The 14186-nt window shown below is 38.7% G+C and overlaps 1 protein-coding gene across 6 annotated transcripts in view; it reads left to right on the top strand.

Annotated features, from left to right (window-relative positions):
- The window catches only part of sema6a (sema domain, transmembrane domain (TM), and cytoplasmic domain, (semaphorin) 6A), a 146654-nt gene that overhangs the window by 109015 nt on the left and 23453 nt on the right, over window positions 1–14186 (top strand). For all 6 annotated transcript variants that reach the window (XM_060837533.1, XM_060837560.1, XM_060837551.1 and 3 more), the window contains exons 9-13: window positions 2055–2143; window positions 4143–4360; window positions 8083–8214; window positions 9969–10124; window positions 13958–14131. In XM_060837533.1, the coding sequence (XP_060693516.1) occupies window positions 2055–2143; window positions 4143–4360; window positions 8083–8214; window positions 9969–10124; window positions 13958–14131 (769 nt within the window). The remainder of the gene's footprint in view (window positions 1–2054; window positions 2144–4142; window positions 4361–8082; window positions 8215–9968; window positions 10125–13957; window positions 14132–14186) is intronic.

The raw sequence follows: 14186 nt of genomic DNA, 5'->3' as shown, positions 1-14186 counted from the left end.
CAGTGCAAAACCATTTGGAGAAGATAAATTCATACAGTGCATAAAAGGCCCTTTGGCCTATCGAGTCTGTACTGAATGTGGTGATGATACTATGCACATTGCACTGTAAAAGTAGAATGGCCTAGCATTTCCCAGTGCCAGCTGGTGTACTCACTTGCCAATATCTTCCTTTTTTAAAGTGGCAGAGTGATGAGTATCTGCCCTCAAGTGATGGATAGCTCCTTAACACAAAGTACATTAAGATTAGTTGTTGACTGGAAAAATCCAGTTGGCTTCTAGACCTTCTGTGGCATTGAGAGCCTGGGCTCCTGAATCTTTTTTTTAAATGGCTTGTTAGAAGGTGCTGAAATGCTGTGATCCTATCCGGCTGTACCTGCTGTAGTATGTTCGTGGCAGGTTTCTAGAGGAATAGTCTGGAGTAGAGGCCACTGCCCTCCCCAAGGAAGGTGAGTGATGAGGTAGGCAGGTTAGTACAGCCTACTGCCCATATTTACTAGGAAATTGACACCATAGGACTCCCACGATTACCCCATCGTCTTTCATCAATAACCCCTCCCCACCATTCCTCATTACTTACTGTCTTTTCATGCCTATTCACCCAGTATGCAGTGTGTGCAGAACTCATGGGCCTTATTACACTACATTATAAGGAAGATATTGAGATGTTCCAGAAACTGCTACAACAAATGGGCGGCACGGTGGCACAGTGGTTAGCACTGCTGTCTCACAGCGCCTGAGACCAGGGTTTAATTCCCGACTCAGGCGACTGACTGTGTGGAGTTTGCACATTCTCCCCATGTCTGCATGGGTTTCCTCCGGGTGCTCCGGTTTCCTCCCACAGTCCAAAGATGTGCGGGTCAGGTAAATTGGCCATGCTAAATTGCCCGTAGTGTTAGGTAAGGGGTAAATGAAGGGGTATGGGTGGGTTGCGCTTCTGCGGGTCGGTGTGGACTTGTTGGGCCGAAGGGCCTGTTTCCACACTGTAAGTAATCTAATCTAAAAAAAATGGACTGCCATTCAAGTTCATTTGGGGGATGAAAAACTTCCAATCCTCATAGGAATTCATTATCGCCATCAAAAGTAACAAACAAGTACTCAAAGTAATTTAAAATTAAACCTCTTAGAAAGTCATAAAGCTGTCAATCTAACAGAGTTCACAGTTCCCAAGGCAGTTGAATCAGCATTTTTTGAGTTGAATTCATTAGAGAACTCAGCCAAACATTCATAAATAAATTCAACTTTACAGTTGTGAAAAAAGCCTTCAGAGTTGAATATGTTAATGTTTTTGTTGTGAAAGACATGGCCATTTAATCCACTGCTTTAAAGTTTACAGTAAAGTCACCAAAGTCCCAGAGGACCATAAGACTGCCTTCTCATTAGAGAGAAACAACCAGTGGTGATTTTAAATTTAAGGTCCTTACGCCTCCGGGTGAGTTTGAGAAAGTGGGACCTTCACAGTGACCTCATTTGGTTTGGGAAATGAACCCATGCTGTTGGCGTCAATGCATCTGGCCATAAGGTTTCTTGGAAAGCTGGTCTATGAAATCAGTGAAAAGATCAAAGCATACGGAGCACACTTGATATTAAAATCTGAATCTCAATACAATTCAATACTCCACATTACTGGATAAGATAATTTAATGAACCTGAAGGTTTTCCCATTTTTATCACACTGGTGAATTCAATGGCTGCTTCCCTTTTATAAACAAAGCCCCCTCATCAATCCCTGTATTACAAATATACTTAAAGCTTTACAATATGACATGTAAAGTTAGCACACCTTTTTAAACTTAGCTGCCGAAAGAATTCTAATTCTAGAACAGCCTACTCCCATAGTTCTTGACCCCTCCCTGAAGTAGCTTGAACCAGTTTCAGAGGTTAGCCTGAATCCATGAAAATTGCAGGGGATCTAAAATTTCCTCACCCTCACAAAGAAACCGCTGGCTTTGGGAATGCTGCTTGTAGGTTTGTGACCCACAGCTTTATCCAGCCCTTGTTTGGACTTTATTTACAGATGAGTATTTAATGTATGCTCCTTTTTTATTTTATTGCAGAACCTTATTTTGTCCAGGCTGTGGATTATGCTGACTATATCTACTTCTTCTTTCGGGAAATTGCTGTCGAATACAACACCATGGGAAAGGTAGAGACCATGCCTTTCTTGACTAACATAAGGTTATGATCCATAACAGTAGTAATCTGTGCATTGTAAGTCTGTCTTGATATACCAAGATTGCTTTTTGTTTGGGGTTTTTCAACAGTAGAGAAATATTTTCACTATCCACCAATTTACCTGGCATGGGAGCTGCACACATCAAAGATCCATCCTTAAAATGGAAGATTTATGTGTATATTGAACTGGCTATCTACACCTCCTTTCTTTTGCCATGTTTCTGCTGAAGATGCTGACTCTTGTTAGGATTTAGTTCCATGTGCTACTTGGCTGTCATTTGCACAAGACACCCAATAATATTACATTATCACATAAAAGTGTTGGAATAGAATATGCTGACAACAGTGTAAAGTTTCTGAATAAACAGGAAGGGCATTCTTGGGCAGAGGGCAAAGTACAAGAAATAATTGAAGTGATGTGTATTTATTAAGAAATGATGATAACAGCAAAACTCAGGCAAAAAGGATTGCCGAGACTGTGAATGTGATATTATCTTTTTGTTGCCTAGTGGCTTTACTTGTCAAAGTTAATCCAACTGGAGATGGCCAGGATTAAGTTGGTCAGGACATGTACTGAAAGCAAAGCAATCCATATGAAATACATTCAGTGTTTTAAAGCTAGGCATTTACTGTTTATGAAGTTCCAAAGGGATTTAAAACATTGTACTAAAATGTCAGCCGTAAGGTATTTCAACATCCTCATGAGTCTCCATAATGAAAAGGAACAAGGTTTCTATCTTTATTGAAACTGTTCTCTATTTTGTCATTTTTTTTAAAAAAATCAGTTAACTTGAGGACTTGTTTTCCCTTGAATATAAATATGAACCTCAAAGGAACAGATTTGAAATGTGATTAATGGGCAAAAGACAAGATGATGTACAACTTCTGGGCTCATTAACTTATGGAACAATATTGCAAAGCACCGCCACATTATTCGCTTTTACCCTGAGGCGTGGTAGTAAGAACTTCTAATTTATTAGATGCACCCACCTTAAGATAATACCAAGCTTATGCCAGTTTACTCTGATGGTTAGATCTAAATCTGGATATTTTTTGTGTATTAATTTTTTTGCAATGGAAATACATTTAAGCTCATATGCAAAATTAGAAATTATTGGTAAAAGGCAATTAATATGTTATTGTTTTGGGTATTGCATTTTTTTAAGAGAATGCTCCCCTATGCTGATTCTGCAGTGTGCTTGAAATCAAACTGAAGAAGGCTGCCTCACTCTATTTTCAAATGTGTTCCTTTCCTGAAAGCTCCAGGACAAGGCTCAATTACAGTGCTTCACCTAATTAGTAAAGCACAGGAAATTGGAACCAACACCCTGAGCAAGAGCAGTAACCCAACTATTATCCTGACGCAGCTTTGTTTACATCAGGATGCAGTAACCAGAACAGCCCATAAGTCAATCAGTACATTCAGCGTTTTAAAGCTAGGCATTTACTGTTTATGAAGTTACAGAGGGATTTAAAACATTGTTCTAAGGGGTCTTAATTTCTAGTTGCCTATTACTTGCTTTCTAACTTTAAAACTGTCCTTTCTTAATGACTTACTTTCTCTGCATAATGTGTGTAATTTATCAACTTCTGAACTACAAAAGTGACAAGTGGCCTATTCCTTCATCCCTCGCAGTTTAGAATTAGAGGGGGTGAGGAAAGCCTACATGCTTGTCTGTTAACTGAGATACTTTTCCAAAGATTTTTAGTTCACTTTCACTCAGCAGTTTCTTTGGTCAAAATTATTAATTCAATTTTAAGGAATCCTCAAGTTGAATTCATAAAATCATTCTTTGATTAAACTGATTCGTGAATTCATGCTGTTCCACAGGAGATTTGAATTTGGTTTATGCAATATGTTCAGTGTTCAGACTTCAGCTGAAAATGTGAAAACAGTGTATTGAAGTTCTGAAGTGACTCCTTAAGAACTAAAGGGACTTTCAAAGCTCTTGCCTGAATTTTATTTCCAGGTGATTTTCCCAAGAGTTGCCCGGGTCTGTAAAAATGACATGGGAGGTTCTCAGAGGGTATTGGAGAAGCAGTGGACATCATTCGTGAAAGCTCGTCTCAACTGTTCTGTACCTGGAGACTCTCACTTTTACTTCAACATTTTGCAGTCAGTGACAAATGTTGTCCGTATTAGTGGCCGTGATGTCATTCTAGCAACATTTTCCACCCCTTATAACAGGTAAATATGTTCACAGAGCCACAGAAATGCTATACTGAAACTATTAGGATGGATATCTTGAAATGACATTTCTTGTTTAAATTACCAGTGCTGAAGACTGCTATTGAGTGTATGTAGGTCAAATGTAATTTTGTTGGGATCCATTGTAAAATTACTCAATGCGTACAATAATTTTGTGCAAAATATTCCCTTTTTAAAGTGAATTATTTTACATTAATTGTATACATTTGTTTAAATTCTGCAGAATGAGTGATATTCATAAGAGCATGTCACTTGGTTTCAATTTTGTTTAATATTCCTGTGAAGTGCCTTGTGACATTTTATTACACTAATAAAATGGTGGATAAATAGGTGGTATGCACATATAAATTGTTGTTGTTTTGTCAGTAGTGCTTTATCTATGAGAATTTTTCTTCGGTTGCATTAATAGCTACAATGAACAAAAGCAATGCATCTCTTCCCAAGCGTGACTAGAATCTAAAATGTTTAGACAACTTCTTGCTGCTTTGTCTTATTTTGTTTATAGGACTACCAGCAGTTCATAGATTCACACAGTGCAGAAGAGGCCCTTTGCCTGTCAAGTCTGCATCGACATAACTACCATTAAAGGCACAATAATCCAACTTTCCTGCACTTGTCCCATATCTTTAAATGTTATGACATATGAAGTGTTCATCCAAATTTTTAAAGGTTATAAGGTTTATAACCTCCAAATTTCCACCTGTCCCTTAGCCTAAAACTATGTCGTCTTGTGACTGACGCTCAACCAAAGGGAACAGCTGCTTTCTGCCCACCCTATCCATACCCTTCAGTCTTACACACCTCAATCATGTGCCCTCTCAGCCTTCTCTACTGTAAAGAAAACAAACCGAGCCTATCTAGTCTCTCCTTATAATTCAATTTCTCCATTCCAGGCATCATCCATGTGAGCGTCCTCTGTGCCCCCTCGAGTGCCAGAATTGCACACAGTACTCCAGCTGTGTCCTGACCTACACACTGTACAATTCCAACATTATCTCCTTGCTCTTTATACTCTATACCACAACTGATGAAAGCAAGTGTCCCATATGCCTCATTTAGTATGGTATTCGTGTTCTTTGCTGACTTCAGGGATCTGTGAGTAATTACCTCAAAACCCCTCTGTTCCACTGAGCTACATATTCATTAAATGCTCCCTCATCTTGTTTCTTCTTCCAAAGTGTATCATCTCGCACTTATCACGGTTAAGTATCATCTGTCACCAAGCCATCTATATCTTCCTGCAACCTACAACCATTGCTTTCACTATTGGCCAATCTTGGTGTCATCTGCAATTTTGCTTAACATTCCACACACATTTTTATCTCCATCATTTATGTATATAACAAACAATAAGGGTCCCAGTACTGATCCTTGTGGTACACTGCTGGACACTGGCCTCCACTCAATCTTCTACCACCATCCTTTGTGTCCTATTACTAAGCCAATTTCTGGTCCATCTCATCAAATTTCCCTAAATTCTAAGTGTTTTAACCTTCTCAATTGATTTCCCATTTGGGATCTTGTCAAAAGCTTTGCTAAAATCCATATAAACTTCCAACTGAGCTTCTCTCATCCACACATACACCATCGTATTTTCAAATTTGTTAGACATGACCTCCCTCGGACAAAGCCATGTTGATTATCCCTAATTGACCCATGACTTTTTAAAGGATATTAATTTGCTCCTTCAGAATTTTCTCCTGTAGTTTCCCTACCATTGGCTTGAGATTCACTGGTCTGTAATTTCCTGGTTCATCTCTACCACTCCTCTTGAAAAGTGGAATCGTGTTAGCCATCCTCTAGTCTTTTGGTACTTCATCCATGGCCAGCTAGGAATTAAAAATTTGTGTCAGAGCCCCTGCAATTTCCTGCCTCCCACAGCAGCCTGTGATGCAGTTCATCTGAGCCAGGGGATTTGTCAGTTTTTGACCCCCAGGTAAATCCTTTCTGAACCCTCTCCAATTGAAAAATATTCCTCCTATAGCAGAGCAATCAGAACTGTTCATGCTACTCCAAACATGACCTCACCATCATCCCATACAACCTCAACATGACACCCTCACTTTCTCCTATATTCAGTGGTCTGGGCAATGAAGGCAAATGGGCTGAATGCCTTCTTAGCCACCATATCTGCATCAGATGCAAATTTTAAAACATTGACTACCTGGACCCCTAGATCTCTCTGTTCTACAACACCACCAAGTGCCCTACCATTAATTATATCAGTCTTGCCCTTGTTTGTTTTACTAAAATCCAAAACATTGCATTTATCTAAATTAAACTCCAGCACTCACTCCTTAGCCCAATTGATCAAGATCTCTTTTTTTCTAATCTTCACTCTCCACTATACTACCAATTATTGGTATCATCCACAAACATCCTAACTGTGTCTCCAAAATTCTCATCCAACTCGTTTATATAAGTGATAAAACAACTGGATCTAGTACTGTTCCCTGTGGAACACCGCTAATCACAGGCCTCCAGTCCAAAAGACAACTCTTTACCACCATCATGTCTCCAATCACCAAGCTAGCTTTATATCCAATTGACATGCTTTCCCTGAATCCCATGTGATCTAAATTTACTAATTAGTCTACCATGCGGAACTTTATTCTTGACCAGAACCTCTCTATCTATCTTCATCCATTGTTCCCTATTCTTACTGGCCTTACCCTTCACTCCAGCAGGAACATAATGCTTCCGAACTCTCATTATCACATTTTTGAAAGCCTCCCACTTGTCAGTTGTCCCTTTACCTGCAAAAGGTCTACTCCAATTAAACATTTGAAAGTTCCTGTCTCATACCATGAAAATTTGCCTTGCTCCAATTAAGAACTTCCACTTTTAAAAAAGGCCCATCCTTTTCCTTAACTATTTTAAACGTAAGAATTATGATCACTAGCCCCAAAGTGTTCCCCACTATCACTTTAGTCACTTGCCCTGCCTTATTTCCCAAGATAAGGTCAGGTTTTTCTCCTTCTCTAGTAGGTACATTTACATATTGATGAAGAAAATGATCCTCAGTACATTCTACAAATGTGGTCCACCTGTAGACCATCCCATTCGTGCATGTCCCACTTCCCCACCAAACGTTCCCATGGTTCCTAGAATCTAATACCCTTCCTCCTGCACCAACTGTTCAGCCACGCATTCATCTGCCCTATTTTCCTATTTCTAAGCTTGCTAGCATGTGACAGTAGGAGTAGAGATTACAACCATTTGAGGTCCTGCTTTTTAATCTACTGTCTTGCTCCCTGAATTCTTGCCCATATTGCCCATATTGTTGGTACCAACATGTACCATGATCTGTAACTCATCACCCTCCCCTTTCAGGATGCCCTACAGCTATTCATCCTATTATTTTTTTATTACCTTTTTTGGTTAATTGACCTTCATTTTCTGATTGAGGCAAAGATAAACTCAATACCAAAAAGACAGGACATATTTGTGAGACAAGGAGAGCCCATCACAACATATGAACAAATACAGCACTTTAATGTCCTCTGCCCAGGCCTTGTGTTAACAAGGGGAAAGGTAGGAGAGGGAGAGAAAACTGTCAAGCTGTTTGAAAGGTCATTGTGGAGTACTGTAGTTTATTAGTAGGAGACCAAGAAGGCAACTTCAAAGAATGTGTTTTGCTGATTGATTTATTGCATGCCTCTTGAGTGAACAGCCCTTTTCTGGGAAATGTCTCATTGCAGCATCCCTGGATCAGCAGTCTGTGCATATGATATGGAGGACATTGCCACTGTCTTTATTGGTCGATTCAAAGAGCAGAAGTCTTCCGATTCCACATGGACGCCAGTCCCTGAAGACAGAGTTCCCAAGCCAAGGTATGTCAACTATCTTTAAGAAAAAAAAATCCAATTAAATTTCTTTTCAAAAGCAGCTGGAAATATTTGAACAGTAAAAACATGAAGTTTTCGCATTTTACACTAGAATGAATCGATCGCATGATTTGAAGAAAATACAGTATTTTGTCTATAATTCAGTAAACAACTGATTTCATATCTTGATAATGTTGTTTGAATAGATAGTTGAAGGGACAGCAGTTTTGCACACAAGATAAGTGCACAAAAGTTAATTAGATCTGCAGACCTATTCACTTTTTTGGCAATTCAACTAAGTCTTGCAGTTTCTTATTTCTCTCCAAATTGGTTTTAATTGAATTCCCACCCAGACGGTGCAACTTCTCAACTTTCATCATCTTCCTGAAACTCTGGTTTGGTGCAGAGTTGAGCTGTTCTTGCAACTTTCTTTATTCCATTTAAGATTGCTCATGTTAGCCAGATTGATTTAACATTTTGAAGAAAAGTCAGATTATTCGTGCACAGCACAAAGCATTTATTTCAATTGCTTTTGATAAGTACATTGCTGATTATGCGTGACCAAGTTTTTTTTCTCTGTATGTTTTTCCAGCATAAAAGAAAGCCAGGCATACGATGAGATAATATTTCAGTCGGTGGTTGAGACAATATGAATTCAAATTGTGCACAAAAAGTTTTGTTGCTACTTGACTGCTGAGATCAGTTCGATTGTAGCCTCTGACCTGATCCCACTCTGGACATCATCAGTGGGAATTGCATTGCTTTGGAGCGAAACTGTACTCTAGTTATTTGTTCTGCTTGTTGAGCAGCACTGTATATACTGATGACTGAAATTCACACGAAACGCTGTTTACACAGAATGGGAGACAAGACAGTAGTTCAGTTCATGCTCCCTGTGCTAAAATTGGACAGCAAGTTTCCTCAACTGTTACATCTGTGACAACATAAAGAAATGTGTAATTATATTGTGTCTTTCATGCCCTGAGGTTGTCAAATATTTCTTTCAGCCAGTAGAGTAGTTTAGGAGTATAGTCACTACTGTCATATAGGGAATGCAGCAGCCAATTTGTGCACAGCACGATTCCACGTGATAAATGGCCAAGCAGTCTACTTTAGTGCTCTTGGTTTGGAAGATAAAATAGTGACGAGGGAACTGATGAACTGACATCGGACTGATACTTTAAGGTTCTAGTAGTATTTTGTTTTTAGAAAAATATTAGCCAGTATAACAAACATGAAGTAGCAGAAGAACATATAAATCAGACTGCAAAAATATGCTGTGGATAACTTGTGCATAGATGCTTAGTGCATTTGTCTAAATTTTACTTCCTAGCATCTTATTTAAGAGCAGTGTTTAACTTAAAGCAGGCTATGACCTGGATAAACATTTTAAAAAGGACACGGGCTATGTAGAACTTCCATTTTCGATGGAAGTTCAGTAATTGTTCATGAGAAATTCCTTGGATTGTATATTTTGTAGCCACACAGTATGAATTAGTTGAGCAATTGGTATGGATCCAAGTGTTATAGAAGAAAGCTATCTTCAAGTCCCATTGAAAATTAAAACATTCAAAGGAAATGCATAAACAGTTTACTGGGCAAGATACACGTTTTAATTTCTTTTACTCTAATCTCAGAAAGTCATCATTGTGGAGTCTTATAAAAAAAATCTTTTTGCCAAGCACCTTTTGGAGAACCTGGTGCATCTGGCTGTTTTTTTGCCCCTCTTTAACAGTCCTTATCTTTGTTCTTTTGCACAGGCCTGGCTCTTGTGCTGGTTCAGTGTTACTGGAAAAATTTGGAACTTCCAATGGATTCCCAGATGATACACTCAACTTCATTAAAACGCACCCTCTCCTGGATGAAGCTGTACCTTCCATTGACAATAGGCCATGGTTTTTGAGGACAATGGTCAGGTTAGTGGTTACTTATGTTTGCTCTTTACCTGTTTTAAAAAAAAGTTATGTTGTATCTCATTATTGGCCAGTTCTGGCATTGTTCCCCAAATTGAAAAAAAAAAGTGTGAATGTTTGAAGAATTTGTTTGCTCAAAAAATCGCATTGTGTGGAAGTATATTGTCTTGCATTAGCGAAAAAGTAATACTTGGACTGCTTGAGAGAAAAGTGCTGATTGAAGCTATGTGTATTAATTCTCAGGTCCATGTTCTTTACACACTGACCCTGTACATACATACATGTCTGTACATACATACATGTCACAAACCTTGCAAAGATACATGTCTGTTTCAACTCAACAGCTACTCACTGGTTTATTTCTCCAGCCAATGTCCAGATCAATTAGTCAATCTGCCTGCTTTAAAATTGACATAAAGGTTGACAGTTAATTATCAATCATCGTTAATGGGTGCATTTTCCATGGCATTGCTTCGAATAATCCAGGTCCATCTGCCAACCACTAAGCACTGTGTTCTTATGCAGTTTAAAAATTATTTCTCTCGTTTTAACTGGTATTCTTGCAGATTGTCCTGAAGAGTGCAAGATGAAAAGCTTTAACAAAATATATTTTTTGAGCAACACACAAGTTATATGCTACCACACAACTATGTTTATGTTGACTACTCTTCCTTAAATTGAAAAAAAAGTCTTAAATCAGAATTCCTGAAACATTTATCTGGTGGAGTAGGAAGTAGTTCCATGGAGCATGAATTTGCTACACACTCTCTGGTTAACAGCATTTCTCGTTCAATCATTGCCAATGCTGTTGACTGTCAGGTTGGCTGTCTGCCCAAACTATTACTGTCCATGGCGCATTATCATCTGCGGTCAGCTCCACTGAAAGTGGATGGACATCCATCAATCCGGTTTCACCCACTGGACCACCATAGTGTAAGAAAATAGAACAGGCCAAGGCAAGTCAGAAATTTGAGCAATGCACAGGTGTCATTAGTTACACGTCTATGCAAAATGACGTAGCTTGACTTTTAGATTTGGTTTGGACTGTTAATGACGTGGTAGCTTTTGTTATCATGGCGAAGCTAATGTGACAGTCAATGGTAGAGTGAAGGGAAACGTTTGGTCAGTGGGGAATTAAGGTTACAGACATTTGAGTTTTTCATTAGCTTTCCCATTCAGAAAGAGTTTAGGTTATCCAGTTTATCTCCTCCCACCCTCTGTCATCTTCTCCTCGTGCATTTAACAAAAAAGCCGAAGGAAATGTATAAATATTTTAATGGGCATGATATGCTGTTTAATTTCTTTCACACTTCATCTCAGAATGCCGTCACAATCTTGTAAAAGTTTACCAGGTACCCCTTTTGTGAAGCTGGTGCATTGTGCTGCTTTTTCTCTCTTTAACAATCCTGATCTTTGTTCTTTTGTACAGGCAGTTTCTTGTGCAGGTTCAGTATTACTGGAAAGATTTAGGACTCCCAGCTGCTGAGTTGATGGCAAGATGATGTGTTGTATAAAGTGTGGCAGACCACCATGAATCTTAAATCCTGCTCTGTGTGGTATGGCAAAGCTACACCAGAGTGCCCCAGGCAACACAAGTAATGTTGCCACATTCTAGTGGTCTGCTGCCTTACATTTCTTGTGTCTGTGTAGCCTTTGTGGTATGTTTGGCTACATGGTCAGCAAATTGCCCTCAATTTCCATTACCACTATGCCACTGCCTCCTTAGGGAGAAATTTTGTTGCTTGCTCCACCTGTTTCTGAAAGAATGAAATCTAGATCGCTCTCAATAGTAGATAGTAAACTCCAAAATAACAAAAATAGCTCCAGTTCCAGCTGGAAGTGGATAGGTATGTAAAGATTTGTCAGTACTGTCATCTTCATAGTCACTAATATTGCTGTCCTTGCCCTGTTCTGAGCTTGTATCTGTGGTTCCAGCTTCAAGTTGCTTGCCTAATAGAAGTGCAGGCTTTATACAATGTCCCTTGCCAACATTCAAATGGGGAAATTGCTGACTAAACACTTTGGTGGAAATGACTTTGGAGGATACCATGGCTTTAAGAGGTGTATTTTGTCCTTTCCTTTTAAATAAAGGAAGGTTGAGACGAGTCAACAAAGTAAACAGCTTGTGGTACTTTTTGTTAAAAATAGTGTTGGAAAAATAGAAGCAGCCTGAATGGGTAGGGTCAGTATCCCTCAGAACCAGGATTCTTAGCTTTAGCTTTCAACAGTTGCTGCGATCTTGAAGCTGGATGTGGAAGGGCTTATTCTTCCCTCTGTTACAGCTAAAAGCTGGAGTTTTCTTCCTGCTGCTAGAATTACATGTGAGACAATCTATTTTACTGAATTTGCATTTGCCAAGAATGTGCTTATGCGGTGTTACTATATTGGGTCAGTTAATTAGTAATAATGTGTGTATATATAAATTTTGTTAGGCATTTTGATCATTCTAGTTAAGCTAGTTATTTTCTTTTACTTTCAGTTTGTCTTGTATTTTGACTTTAGTGTAAAAACAAAGTGTGCTTTGCTTAAAGTTGAGTAATTTGACCAATCAAATTGCATCTGGAGCACTACACCTTTAAAACAAGAAAAAGTTAGAGTCTAGGCTATCTTGATATGTTTGAGGGGGTTTGTCTGGTCCTTGACAAACCTACTGTTTAGAGATTGTCTCCTCATCCTCTACTATCAGCAGCTTGACCTCCTCTTTGAGGCCTTTGCTTATTTTCTATGTGATTCTATATTCAAAGAGGAATGTCTCCTAAATTGGTTTGTGCAGAAGCCAGATGTCAGCAAAATGTCCTCCTGCACCCATTTCACCAACTCTTGTAGACATTTTTAACTTGGCACAGCTACAGAAATGAGTAAACACCTGTATCATTCTAGTAACATCCAAAATAGATCAAACAACAGCAGCAAATCTGTCAGTGTTTGATGATGCCTTTCAGTATTGCTGGTGGAGGCACCTTCTTAGTACTGAACATGTTAGCTGGAACATTTAGCTACAATTTGGCAGCAATGGTCTCAAATCAGCATTGCTTGCTGATTGAAATCTGATCTGTCTGCCCTGCAGGTAAATGGTGGGTGTTGACTCCATGCACAACACCTGAGCAAGATGGTGCTTCATGTGACTCAACCCAAAATTTCATGTCCGTTAACCCGTCTTCCTCTTTAAGACTCTTAGTGAACTGAAATTTATTACTAAAATTTTAATTTATTAAAGGCATTCTGTTCTGGCTGCGAACACAGATACTGGTTTCAATTGACTTGTGTGAGCTACTGTTCATTGGTAGCAGTGTGGTTGCTGGGGAAATGTTTATTTAGTGCGTGACTTTCTGTAAAGTTTAGTTGAATGCAGCACAGCTGTTAAGAATTTAACAGTGAGTGCACTGTTATGCCCATATATAGAGAGAGAGTAGTTCTACAAAAAATCATATTTCGTGGATGAAACAATGCAGCCTTTGATATCGATGGATTCAGAACATTTTAAGGAAAAGCTCTCTTTTAAGTTCCATTGGCCTGCCAATGTAGGTGAACAAAAGGGAGCTTGTCTGTTTTTTCAACCATTCTGCATGTTTCAATTAAATAGGAACTAACTCTGGTTAAAGAGTGAACTTGATAGTTTACATATAAGCATACTTTCTCTATTAGATTGCAAAGAAATCTATTGCATTCCGGTTTCACCATTTTACGATGAGAAAAGACTTAAATTTGAGATGGTACAAAAATATATATTTTTTAAAAAAAACATTCACTTTAATGTTCCGTCGAGCGAGATTCACAATTCAGGAGGGTCTAATGGTAAATGAAATGAAACATGATCATTTGTTTATTTTCAACAGGTATCGATTGACCAGAATTGCTGTGGATAATGCTGCAGGTCCCCACCAAAATTACACTGTGGTGTTCTTAGGATCAGAGAAAGGAATTATCTTGAAGTTTCTGGCCAAAGCAAACATGGGCTTCATAAATGACAGCATCTTTCTGGAGGAGATTAGTATCTACAATGCAGAAAAGTAGGTCCACCCTAATTTCACACTTGATTAAAGCAGAAAGATTTTAGATGCACTT

This window comes from Hemiscyllium ocellatum, chromosome 2 (assembly GCF_020745735.1).
Source record: "Hemiscyllium ocellatum isolate sHemOce1 chromosome 2, sHemOce1.pat.X.cur, whole genome shotgun sequence".
Lineage (NCBI taxonomy): Eukaryota > Metazoa > Chordata > Chondrichthyes > Orectolobiformes > Hemiscylliidae > Hemiscyllium > Hemiscyllium ocellatum.
This window is presented reverse-complemented; position numbering and strand designations above follow the sequence as displayed.